Source organism: Macrotis lagotis, chromosome 4 (assembly GCF_037893015.1).
Source record: "Macrotis lagotis isolate mMagLag1 chromosome 4, bilby.v1.9.chrom.fasta, whole genome shotgun sequence".
Taxonomy (NCBI): Eukaryota; Metazoa; Chordata; class Mammalia; order Peramelemorphia; family Peramelidae; genus Macrotis; species Macrotis lagotis.
In genome coordinates this window covers 63,919,628-63,933,203 of record NC_133661.1, presented here as the reverse complement: position 1 = coordinate 63,933,203, position 13,576 = coordinate 63,919,628, and the positions used below count along the sequence as shown (strand labels likewise).

Sequence of the window (13,576 nt, the reverse complement as noted above, 5' to 3'; positions counted from 1 at the left end):
AAATAATGTATTTGTATATCTTTTCCTAGTGCAATTATATACACTGGGAGGCAACCTGACCTAAAGTTAGGTTTGAATTAAAAAGTCCTGAGTTCAAATGCCACCTCAAATCTCAATGCCTCAGGTTAACTCCCTCAGCTTTATCTGCTAAGCTATAGATTTATTACAACCTATGCTAATTGGAGAAGTTCCCACCCCAGGAATCTCCCATTACCACCTCTTCATAGAAATTATTTCACTTCACTTTAACAATGAGAATAGTAAGGGCAAGTAGAATCCTTTCATCCCACAGTAGCAACTCCAAGGAAACAATATCTTTTCAACCCCAAGGAACCAATTTACTGAATTCACACTGTTTCTTTTTTCTATAGTTAGTTAGCATTTATGAGTTACCTCCACCACAAAGGGGTTCAGAACTACATAGAATTACAAGAGTAAAATGCCTTTTATGAAGTCCTCTGAGTAAAAATTTCTGTAGTTTTCTTTCTAACTCTTCTCTAATGAAAATCAAGGTGATCATTTAGAGCTGATTATTGCTGCAACCCACAAAACCCAGAGAAATCATGGTTATCAGATTTTTGAACTAGAAAAGATCTTGGAGATCAACTAGTCCTCATATTACATGAGGAAATTCAGGCTCAGAGAAAGCAGTTGACTTTTCCAAGGTAATTCAGGTAGAGAATGACAGAGATGGGATTTAAACCTACATCTTTTGACTCCAAATCCATTCTTCTTTCCATTTTACCATCCTGAGACAAAATCAATAGCTGCTGAGAACACAAATCTGTCAAATATGTACATTAAGAACACATTTCATCCCAATGAAGTTGAATCCAGGTGTTCTTATTCACCAACCTCCAAGATTTAGTGTTTTCCAGAAAGAAGGTCCCAATACATCTGGGTGAATAAGGTAAGGTATCTTAGAGGTAAGGAGGGCGGGTTTAAAGGGAAAACCTATGAGACCTCTTTTTGGTGGATTCCATTTGGGTATTCCCAAAGGGAACTGAGTAATAACTAACCAAAGTGATGCAGTCTGAAAACTGTTGCAGTCTGAAAATTGTTAGGCTCATGGGTTCAGCATCAAAGAATGTCAGAGCTGGAAGGGGTCTTATTGGCATGTAGCCCAATCCCTTTATTTGATAAATGAGGAAATAGAGACCTAGAGAAGGTTAAGTGATTTGCCAAAGGTCACATTTCTTCTGAAAAGAAGTCCTTAATGGTTCTTCCAGCTTCAAATGAGGTACTCAAAATGAGGCACCAAACTGGGCTTGTTTTCTAAAGGATAAGGTCACAACACTTGAAGAAACACATCAAGCTAAAAGAAACACTCTAAAATATAGAAAGGACCAGGCTGATAATTTACAACAAGAAAGAGCTAATCCTAAGAGATTTGAGGTGTGGGGGAGAGAAATCTGTTTTCCACTCATTTAAAAAAGAAAATATAAAATGTCTATTATCCTGACAAGCACCTTCCAATGAGACTTTCAGAAACCTCTCCTCTTAAGACTGAGCTATAAAGGGGCACTGGCCAAGATACAAGTTCACTTAAATAGTAATTAAGTTACTGGGTTAAGGTTAGGAATTTTCTGTAGAAAATGAGAATAAATGTTAAGAATAAACCTGGGTTGCAGTTAAAAGTGCTTTAAAACTTCTTAAAATGACTGTAAAAATGTTCTCTCCTCCAAAATGTATAAATCTCAAGAGGAATACTTGGTTTCTTCTTTGAAAGAGTATTGACAGTTGTGCTTACACTCCATCCTCCTTTGGAAACAAAATTGAAATAGTAATTCTAATGTATTAATTTCATGTGATTTTTGTCTCCTTTGAGGATCTATATGTACAAATTATTCAGCTCTGATGAAATTCAGGTTTCAGAGGATCCAATTTCTTTCTGACTTTATGTGGCTCTAATAGTTTGGACTTCTCAGTGGATTTATGGAAAAGATCAATGCTGAACAAACAAGAGCTCTGAAGAAGTTTTAAACATTAATTCTGAATGGAGCCACTAATGGTGGTATTCTTGGGAACACATATCAATAAGAAAATATTTTAAGGATCATTCAAAAGGATCCTGGAGGTGTTGAAAAGGAAATGTAAAATTTAAAAGCACATAGATCTTGAGGGCATGATGAGTTGTGATGAAGAAGTGACTATACAAAGATAATAATAGCTTTGTTTCTGATCCTAAATTAATCCTGGAATGGGACATCTTGAGTTAAATTATCTGCTGATATTCATGATGATAAAGATATCATATAGAAGTAAACTATTTTCTTAAATATTGAGAAATAGATATTACCATAGATATAGTTTAAGAAATAGAAAGACAAAGTCAATGAGTCACTTAAAAATATACTGAAGACATCAAAAGGACTTTGAAAGGGACATAAATGAGCAATATAATATTGGGATTACCATGATAAATAGGATATATGCTTTCAATTATATAGATATCATGTCTATAGATTAACTAAAGAATAAATAATTAAAGAATAAAAATAAAGAACAATTAAAGAATTTTTAAAAATGCCTTTAGGGGATCTAGCCAATAATAGAGTCCATTTCCCTTTCGTCCCAATCTATCAGTTGGAATATTATGTGATTTGACTCCAAGGAGAGCCTGCCTCAAAATAATACTGGCACAAATAATACTGGCACCACCTCTCAGAGTCGTGGTGAGGATAAAATGCAATATTTTTTGTAAAGTGTTTTGCAAATCTTAAAGTATCATATAAATGCCACATATTATATGAGTCATGTGATAATGATATACATAATACATATTATAGTATTCATTTTTCATCTGTGTCCCCAAAGGGGATCAGCAAGGACTCCATCTCCAAAGACTGACTAGACCTATCCATTTTATCCTCCTGGGCCTTCTGATTCTGAAACTTTTCCTTAGCTTAGCTCCATAGAATGTCAGAACTGAAAGGGGTCTTAGAGATCCTAGGATCTTCATTTTACAGATAAGGATACTGAGACCCTGTGAAGTTAAATGACTTGCCCAGGGTCACCCAGTGAGTGGATCAGCAGCAGATCCTAGGCTGGAATTCCTGGTTCCAATTAGAGGAAACTCAAATACCCAGATGTCTTTGAAGAGCCTGTAGAAAGAGGTCTTGTCTGAGGACTAATTACTTGGTACTAATTGCAACTCTGCCAGTGTTTTATCAGTGGAAACAGTGGGCTATTTTACCTGTCAGCTCTATGAGGTGATAGTTGCATCTTCTTTTCTTCCAAAACAAGGGGCAGGAACTGGTTGCCATAGAAATGGCTCTCCACTTGAAGGTTGTACCAGAATTCCTTTGTGAAATCCTGAAGCAACTGACAGGCCTTTTAAATAAAACCACTAATCATATTTTCCAAACTTTTTCCTCCTGCCACATTTCATTTATCCTTCCCAATGTGGACTTGGAGATTAATCGCTTTGAGGCATTTTCAAAATTCTTTTTCATGTGCCTCTACAAGTACTCCTCAAATCCCTGGATCATTAGAGACAGTCTTAGCATGTGCTCCTCATTCTTCCTCAGTCTGGGAGATCACAGCACTCCCTGGTAGAAATTTTTAAAACCCACACAATCAGTTTACTGAGGAAGGTGCTCTATCTAGATTGTTATTTACATTGTCTTTCCTTATGTGGAAAGTATAGAGAATGAATTTTCCATAGCTAGTAGCATAATACAGTAGGAAACAACAATGTAAATAAGAAAAATATACATTGATATGGTCCTTTAAATTTACAAAGTGCTCATTTTGTGCTCTCCACAAACTTGAGGGTAGTAGATGATATCATTATGCCCCATTTTATAGCTGAGGATCCTAAAAGTTAAGTAATTTGTCTAGGGAAACAGAGCTGGTATTTGAACTCAGGTCTTCCTGACTGCAGGTAAAACACCCTATTGACTGCACCACCAACTGCAGAAGGAAAAGTCCTGGACTGGGCACTAGGAAACCTATGTTACAGAACTAGGTCTTCTCTCACCTAGAAGCATGACTGCGCATGCATCATTTATGTGTCCTGCTTCTTGTTCAGTTGTTTCAGTTGTATCTGATTCTTTTTGACCCCATTAGGGGTTTTCTTGACAGTGACACTGGAGTGGTTTGCCATTTCATTCTCCAACTCATTTTACAGATGAGGAAACTGAGATAAAGGTTAAGTAATTTGCCCAGGGTCACACAGTTAGTAAATGTGAGGCAAGATCTGAACTCAGGTCTTCTTCATTCTAGACCCAGTAATCTATGTCCTAAACCCCCAAGTTGCCTCCACATGTTCTGGACTTCAGTTAAATAAGTGGCTGGTATTCGATGATCAAATTTTAAGGTCCCCTTTAAGCTCTAGTTCACTTAAATCGTCAAGAAAACGTTTTTTTAAGAATCCTATAAGATAGCTATGAAAAGCCTAGGCAGTCTGGGTATTTGAGTATATCTCTATAAATAAGAGTATTATGGGAAAGAGAATGAAAAAAAGTTTTAGAAAACCCAAGTTCAATGTTGGGTTTGCACTAATTTTTGTGACCTTGAAAAAAAATCATCTAAATTTGCTAAGGCTTGTTTGCAAAATGGTGGAGAAGCTGGTGTGGATTAAATCATCTCAGTTTTTCAACCAGCATTAAATATTGATGATGCTCAAAATGCAATATTGACTCTGAGGTCAGGAAAGAGCATTATATTAAAGAAAACATACTGAGTATAGCACCCTGTGGAGAGCTGTGGCCCAGTCAAATTTCTTCTATATCATCAATTTGAGTCTTTATTTTTTTTTTTAGGATTTTGCAAGGCAAATGGGGTTAAGCGGCTTGCCCAAGGCCACACAGCTAGGTAATTATTAAGTGTCTGAGCCCAGATTTGAACCCAGGTACTCCTGACTCCAGGGCCGGCGCTTTATCTATTTATTTTTTTTATTTACTGCTCCACCTAGCCACCCCTGAGTCTTTATTTTCACGAGGAATAGTATTCCTGTTATTTTCCCATGATTTGATGAATATCTTTTTTTGATATTGAATATCAGAATCCAAATTTCAAAAATGAAATAACTAAAATGAACTAAACATATAAAAAGAGGTTTAGATATGTTTCACTGGTATGTTATAATAGTAATAAGGAGTATATAATATTTACATAGCAAAAGTTATAAAACAAAGCAATAATCTAAAGGAAATAGTAAGGGAGAATGAGGACCAAATGGCTACTACAGACAACAAAGTATAGAGGAAAGAGAAATAATGAGGGACTAGACTGATTTACTTGACAGAAGCATATAAATATTGTATATAAAGTGAGAAGAGTCTTGTTCTAACTTCATTTTAGAGATAAGAAAACTGAGGTCCATCAAGGTTATGTGATTCAAGGTCATACAAGCAGCAGAGGCTGTATTTGAACTGTAGTCTTGTTATCAGTGCTGAGGAAAGGTTTCACAGAGAAAATATTAATAATGCCTACTATTAATAATAGCTAATTATAAATAATTGATCCATGCTTCCACTTACTCACCTTTAATTAACTTCAAAAGTCTGTAATCTGGCTTCCAAATACATTGTGCAGTTAAAATTTTCCTTTCCAAAGTTTTATATATATATATATATATATATATATATATATATATATATATATATATACATTTGTGCAATCTAATGTCTTCCTTTTGAATATCTCGACACTATTTAATACTGTTGGTTAACTTCTCATCCCATATACTCTCTTCTCTCTAGATTTTCATGACACTGCACTCCCTAGGTTCTCCTTCTACCTGTCCAACTAGTCCTCCTTTGTCTGCTTTGCTGGTTCTTCATCCAAGTCATGCCCACTAACTTTAAGTATCCCCAAAGTTCTCTCCTGGTCCCTCTTCTCTTTTCCCTCCATATTCTCTCACTTGAAGGTCTCATCAGCTCCTGTGAGTTCAATGATTTCTCAATGCAGATGATTTCCAGGTATATCTATTTGAACCTAGCCTCTTTCCTGAGCTATAGTCACAAATCATCAATTATCTCATGTGTCAAACTCAACATGTCCAAATCAGAATTCATTAACTTTCCTTTCAAATACTCCCTTTCTCCCAGTTTTTCTATTACTACCATCCTCCTAGTCACCCATGCCTACAATCTCAAGGTCATTTTTGAATCTTTACACTCACCTCAAATATCCAATCTGCTGACAAATCTTGTCATTTCTAACTTCATAATTTCTCTCATATAAATCCATTTTCCCACATGCCCATAGTCTCTATCCCAAGGAATTCAAGTCACCTTCACCTCTTCTCTTTTGAAGACTATTTATAATCATCTTCTCTTGATCTTGTGGTCTTCCAACTGTCTTTGTCCACTCCAATCCATCCTCTACTAAGCTGACAGCATAATTTTTCTAAAGTATTGATGTGACTATGTCACTGCCCTCCCAAATCAATGATTTCCAGGAACTATGTGTTACCTCCTGGATCTAATCTCTTTTTGGTTTATAAGGCTCTTCCTACCCATTCTTCTTTGCAGCTTCTTTACAGATTACTCCCCTTCATGTACTCAGCTATCCAGATACAGAAGAACAATATATGCCATCTCCAACCACCATGACTTGATATAGATATCCCACTCCCCTTACCTAGAGTAATCTGTTCTCTTCCCTCCACCTCTTAGTTTTCCTATCTTTCTTAGAGACATGGATCAAATCCTACCTTTTGCAGGACATTTTTCCCACTTCCCCTAGCTTGTAGCTCCTTCCCCTCTTGGATTACCTTCTGCCCACTTTGTATAAATTTTGTCTGTGTCTCTTCATTTAAATTTTTGCCTCCTTCATTAAAATACAAGATACTGGTGCCAGTACAATTTTTTTCTTTTTTTTTAACTTTCTTCATATCCCTAGGTTTAGTACACTGTCTGGAACAAGGAACAAGGAAAGATTTAATAAATTCTTGTTGATGACTTCAAAGCTTCCCAATTACTTTATAGGAATTTGTCTCACAATAATTGCTGTAAGTTTATTACTATAGCTATTTTGTGCCTTATTTTATGTTGTTGTATGGTCATTTCAATCATGTCTGACTCTTCATGAGCTGATTTGGGGTTTTCTTGACAATGGTTTGCCATTTCCTTCTCCAACTCAAGTTTATAAATAAGGAAACTAAAGCAAGTAAATTGTCCAAATTGTCAGAAAGCCAACATGTCTCTGAGGTCACATTTGAACTCAGGTCTTCCTGACTCCAAGGCCAGCATTCTATAACCTGAGTCATCTAGTTGCCACTGTAATTTATTTGATAAAACACAGATACAGAAAGGGTGGGTGGCTGTAACTGTCATCCTGACTTCAAGTATAGCCTTTATTCACTATGCAAAATGGACCTTGTAGGAGGGTTTTAGTCACCTAGTTGAAATTTTCTATTCCATCCTTTCCTTCTTTCTTCTTCCTTCTTCTTCTTCTTCTTCTTCTTCTTCTTCTTCTCCTCCTCCTCCTCCTCCTCCTCCCCTCCTCCTCCTCCTCTCCCCTCCTCTTCTTCTTCTTCTTCTTCCTTTTCTTCTTCTTCTCCTCCTCCTCTCCTCCTCCTCCTCCTCTTCTTCTTCCTTTTCTTCTTCTCTTCTCTTCTTCCTCTCCTCCTCCTCTTCTTCTTCTTCCTTTTCTTCTTCTCTTCTTCTCTTTTCTTCTTCTCCTCTTCCTCCTCCTCTTCTTCTTCTTTTTACTTTTTTTCTCCCCCCTGCTTCCATCTCCTATTTCCTCCTCCTCCTCCATCTTCTCTTCTTCTTCTTCTTCTTCTGCTGCTGCTGCTGCTGCTGCTTCTGCTTCTGCTTCTTCTTCTCTCTATTTCTCTGTCTCTCTCTTCCTCCCTTCCTTTCTTTCTTCTTTATGAACAGGTAGGAGGAAGATGACAAGAGGCCTGAATCTTTGATTTCCTTGCTACAGGGAATTCCCTGATTAGGAAACCCTCCACCAGTGCTAATTGGCACCTATTCTGCTGTTTTATCACCTCTGAGAATTACCAAGGGAGGAAGTAGAGTGAGAAAATAAAAATATTTCCAGTGATAAAAATGTGCCAGACACAGAGCTTAAGCATTTTGAACCCTAAGTCAATTCACCAGTCAATTAGTCTACAGCCAATTAGCCAGTAGGTATCAAAGGCAAGACTAAAATGCAAGGTATTCAACATCATCTCTTGATATTGCCTCTGCACTGCCTCTGTTCCTACTATTCTTAAATAAAATTGGCATCTCATATTTCAAATTCAGACAAGAATTTGTGAATCACCATCCATCACAGACTACTAAACAGCTGGTTGGCTTGGCTAACACAAGAAAACACACACACACACACACACACACACACACACACACACACACAAAACACAAGCAAGACACCACAGATAAACCCAGGTAAAGCACAGAAAATACATGCCTAGACAAGAGGAGATAAGATTCCCCATAAGACAAAGTAAAGCAAGCAATTTATGAGTCTTGCATATATACTAGACATTACCACTGAGGACTACAACTTACCTAAGAACTATAAAACCTCACAGAAATGAGATGACCCAATATCTAAAAGTGAAAACCAGTTTTTGATGAGCTCCATTTGCTTATCTTTATCATCCCTTCCCAGAAGTGCATGGCTGAGATAGTTCTCCTCTAAAGCTATCCTGAAAGGCTTTCCAAGTCATCCTGAAACCCACCCCAACCCAGAAGCTTAAAACATTTTGGGCTACAGAAATGAAGGTAATTTCTCCTGCAAATGCAGGTGGGTGATTGATTAGCCAAGCTAGGAGAGTATGCATGAATTCTCCAAGTTTCCAATTCTGCATCAGTAGTAGAAGTGTTGACAAGGCAATATTTAGATTGGTAGAAGGAAAAGAATTTTCTAGGCATGGATGAGGGAAGAAATTTCATCTGTGTTCCTGTTGAATTACAAAAGGACTGAAGACTTGTGATATCAATCTTCTATTCAATCCTAAGATTATTAATATAAAGGGCATTTCAGTCAACACCCCCTTGACTATTTCATCCTCCACCCCCCTCTATGAGTGAGTGGTCTCCCCTTTTTAGAATGTTAAGCTCCTTAAGGTTAGGGACTATCTTTGGTATTTATAACTCCATCATTTATCAATATGTTTGGCATATGGGTAGTCCTTAATAAACATTTCATTCATTTAACTCAACACAGATTCACAGCCCTTTTCAAATGTCATTAAGGATACAAAGGAAATTTAAGATCTGCCTTTTAAAATTTCCAAATATTCAACATTCAAGGAGTTCATAATTAGATGAGATAGTTTTGGGGGGTTTTGTTATTGTTTTTGTTTTTGTTTTTTTGCCATCTGTATCCTGAGAAAGAATTGTGTAGTTCGAACAAAGACCAAGCACTTTCTATGTACCTTTAATTTAGTTTTTTTTTAAAATTGTCTTACTGTGTAATTCTGCTATATCTCATACTATATAGTTCTTCTTTAGGTTATGATTTCTCTTATCACATTCAACTTAGATCAATGCATATTATGGGAATGATGTAAAGACTAGCAAACTACCTTCTGTGGGGGGGTGAGGGGAGGAAAGCAAGATTCAGGCAAAAATTGTGAAACTGAAAATAAATAAAATCTTTCTAAAATTAAAAAAAAAGATGAGATAGTTTTAATCATGAAAAAAAATGGACTGAAGATCTGGGTTCAACTCACAAACTATTGTTGGTCAAGCCACCTCATCATTCTGAACTTCAGTTTCCTCATTTATAAAATGAGGATAATGATACCTGCCCTGGCTACTTCATAGGACTGCTACTGTAAGGATAAAATGAGATACTATATGTAAAATATTTTGGAGTCATAATACAAAAAATGATGCTCTTCTGATTCCCCTAAAATTAACTAATTAATTAATTAACATAATGATGCAAATGTAAGTAATGTGATTGGAGCCCTCCTCCTAAGCAGGTTAGACTAGCTTTTTCATAAAAGGTCCTGTAAAGTTTCCTCAAGACTTTCTTGGCTCAGATTCCTGATATCTCTTTGTCTTCACTTGAATATGAAACAGACCCCTAGGGGCTCCAGGGATGCTCTGATGCTTAGCTGGTGGATCAGGATGGGTAACTCAGGCAAGGGAGCTTCACTCAACTGAATCAACTCAAAGTGTCCTTAACTCTTGTTTTTTTTGTTGAATATTCCCCAGTTATGGAAGGAACAAAGACAAGAAGTTAAAAGTGCTTCTCTCTTTTGCATAGTATTTTTCATAGCTTTGGGTTCATGTTGCAAGTCTCCCAGGTAGGGTTCTAACCAGGACAAGACAATAAGAGTTTTTTTTTTTCCCCAAAAACACTGATTTGGGGGGGGCACCAAAACTAAGCAGTACTGAAGCCAATTGCAATCCTTCAGAAACCTAGATACAAGAGAGTTTGTTGCATTGTTGGCAGGAATGCTAATTAATTAAATTAGCTACTAAAATAGAAAAATTCCATGAGATCTTCAGTCACCCTCCTTTCTCCCCACTCTTCTCTTCCATGGGGAAGTTTCTCCTTCAGTGACACCAGAGTCTCTGCTTCCTTTCCCCCCACTTACATCTCATTTGAAAGAGGCCCTCCTGCCACTTACCCCAATCAGATTTTGTGGTACTTGCTTATAGCATTTATTTAAGTGCTAGAGAGTATAATGGATAGAGCATTGGATTCAGAGTCAGTAAGAATCATCTTCTTGAGTTCAAATCCAGCCTCAGATATTTCTGAGCTATGTGGCTCTAAGTAAGTCACTTAACCCTGTTTGCCTCAGTTACTCATCTGTAAAATGAGTTGAAGAAGGAAATGATGAACCACTTCAGCATCTTTTGCCAAGAAAACCTCATATGGGGACACAAAGAGTGGATCACAACTGAAACAACTGAAACAATTCAATGCACTCTCTCTTTGAAATACAAATAGTACAATATAGATAGAGAAGAAGTCTCTGGGTCAGAAACACAAGGTTTCAAGTTCCACCCCTGCCTCATACTGATCTGGCTAAGTCATTTAACTTCTCAGTTTCTCTTGTACTGTCCAAGAGTGTAATAAATTACATAAATTGCTAAGGAGGTATTAATCTACCTTGCTAGAGTCCCCTCACTGGAAGTTTACTACACCAAAAAAAAAAAAGTCCAAAATAAAATAAAAAACAATCCACAAAAAACAAAAAAAGCCAGGCACTTAGGGTTCTAAAGGGGAACTGTCTGCCTTCAAAGAGCTTTCATACCACTCCTTCTATGTCTTCCCCAATCCGTCATGGGAATGCTACTGGGTTTACCTTCTGGAAGAAGCAGAGAAAGAGGGTTGTATACCAAAATTTCGAAAGTGCAGATCATTCTTTTGAAGCAGTGTTTGACAACGGTAAGCTGACCTCCACTAGTATGCTGTTCCATTCCTTATCCGACCATATTGCAACCTTTGACAACACAGGGGCAGCTGAAAAGTCAAGATAATACATTCTAATTATGGGATGTCATGAAAGCAAGCAGGAAAATCACTCCATATTTTGTAGCAACAAAGAAAATGTGTTGATACCAGCAGAGGTGAACCCCTATAATCATCCCCACTAGCCAATTGTGACATTACATGTCTACAAATGAAAAACTAATTATGGCTGCTGCTTTGTTGTCACAGTTAACAAAGGAAAGCGATTTTTTTTTAAAGTCTATCTATTTTTAGGTTGCATATGCAACTCCCACCACACTGACCTGTGGATGCCTTAGTCTGACACTGGGTTTTTAAATAACAGAACCCCAGGCAGGCAGTCTTCAGAGTCAGATAAGAAGAGATTTCTTTTATCATTTGTTTTGTTTTGCTTTTTTTTCCTGCTGATTTGAAAGGTATTCCTGATATATCCAGCTGCAAAGCCTTGATCCTGGTCACCTAAAGGAAAATCTGACAGATTTCCAGGATGGAAAGTTTGGGTTTTTGGAAAGTCTTCCCACACAACTCTCCTTGCATAATATTCCCACCTATGCCTCTGCTCCCCCAGTCCAGTGATTAGAATGCTAGAAGTAGAATCAGGAAGATTTCAGTACAAATTCAGTGTCAGGTTATTCGCGGTTGTGTGACCTTGAGCAAGTCATTTAACCATCATCTGGCTGAGTAAGTCACTTAATTCTGTCTTTCCTCAACTGGAAAATATGGGTTATCACAGCATCTATGCCTTAGGGTTGTTGTGAAGATCAAATGAGATAACATTTAAGTGCTTATCACAGTGTCTGGAACTTCTCTATCCCAACCTCTTTCCAATATCTAGTTGCCAAAAACCCTAAAAGCAATGATGTAAATGATGCAAACAGCAAGATTGTATTGTTCCTTCAAATGAACATTCTACCACCAACTAGTTGTGTAACCTTGAACAAGTCACTCTGGGACTTGGTTTCCGCATCTGTTAAAAGGAAAACTTAAATGTCTCCTGTGGTACCTTGCAGCCTGCAAAGTCTGTAATCATTAACTATTTTTCATTCTTGCAGAACAACTATCAGGGAACCTTCTCCAAGCCAGTGGGATTTTCACATCATTAGGCCAAATTCTAACAAGTCATCCACGATGTGCAGTGCCTGCTGCACAAGTTCTGGCAGAGCTAGCTAAGAATGGTAAGTGTCTATTCCCCATCCCCTAAATCAGAACATTCCCTCTGGTGAGGCAAGTATGTGAGGGAATGGAACCTGATTTTCTTGGGGAAGGGGGAGAGGGGACACTACCCACTAGAATGACACCAAGCAGTTCAGAGGCAGGGTTTCCCTCACTAGAAACACAGTCCTGAGTGACTAATGAGAAAACTGACCCTTCCTTACAGGCTAATCTAGGGTGGGGAAAAATAGGCTGTCTGAGAAGGCTGTCGTCCATCCTTCTAGTACCAGAAGAGCAAAAACTCCTTGAAGACAGGGTCATACTGGCTCATCTGGCAGGATTCTATATAGGTTTTGCCCTAGCAAGTAAAAAAATAGGGACCAAAATGTATAGTCAAAGACCATTTCATGATAGATAATAGTCAAAGAATAAGGAAAGCCATGAAAACCTAGGCAGAGATTTTCCCATCTCTCACCATTTCCAGAATTCTCCCCAGAGCTTCTAGTTCTCTTCCTTTCCAGGGTGGGGGTTCCCTCTAAGGACTGCCAGGAAAGTATTCCAAAGCAATCTGTAAATCCTACCCTCTCAGCAATTTTCCAGGAATAGAACCTAACCTATGACCACTGGATACCACTTCACAGTTCAGCCTTCTAGACTTTGCCAGTGTTCTCAGTGGCAGTTGTCCATCTGTCTATATATAATGAAACCATTGGATCCTCTGCCATTTCTACAACTGGTTTGGGCAAAATTTTATGTCAAAGGAATTTGTCTTTCATGTCTTTAGCCTCTCTTTTCTCTTGGAATCATAGAATTCCCTGTCTTTTCCCCCTCTTTTTGTGGCATCCTCTCCATCCCTCATTCCCCTTCCCAACTCAAGTGGCCTCATCAAATTTCCTGCCCCCCCCAACTTTCTAGCAATTAACACCTGCTCAACAAAGTGGGTATTTGGGATGTCAAGAGGACAGGAGGGTTCCTCAGAGTGTACAGTAAACCAAAATGATTGATCATCTTTATTCACATATTATGAGTGCTTTAAGATTTGGGA

General features: G+C 37.7%; 1 protein-coding gene across 7 annotated transcripts in view; it reads left to right on the top strand.

The window, feature by feature from the left end:
* The window catches only part of LOC141520986 (rap1 GTPase-GDP dissociation stimulator 1-like), a 122,062-nt gene that overhangs the window by 79,897 nt on the left and 28,589 nt on the right, over positions 1 to 13,576 (top strand). For all 7 annotated transcript variants that reach the window (XM_074233016.1, XM_074233017.1, XM_074233019.1 and 4 more), the window contains one exon: positions 12,432 to 12,554. In XM_074233016.1, coding sequence (XP_074089117.1) covers positions 12,432 to 12,554 — 123 coding nt within the window. The remainder of the gene's footprint in view (positions 1 to 12,431; positions 12,555 to 13,576) is intronic.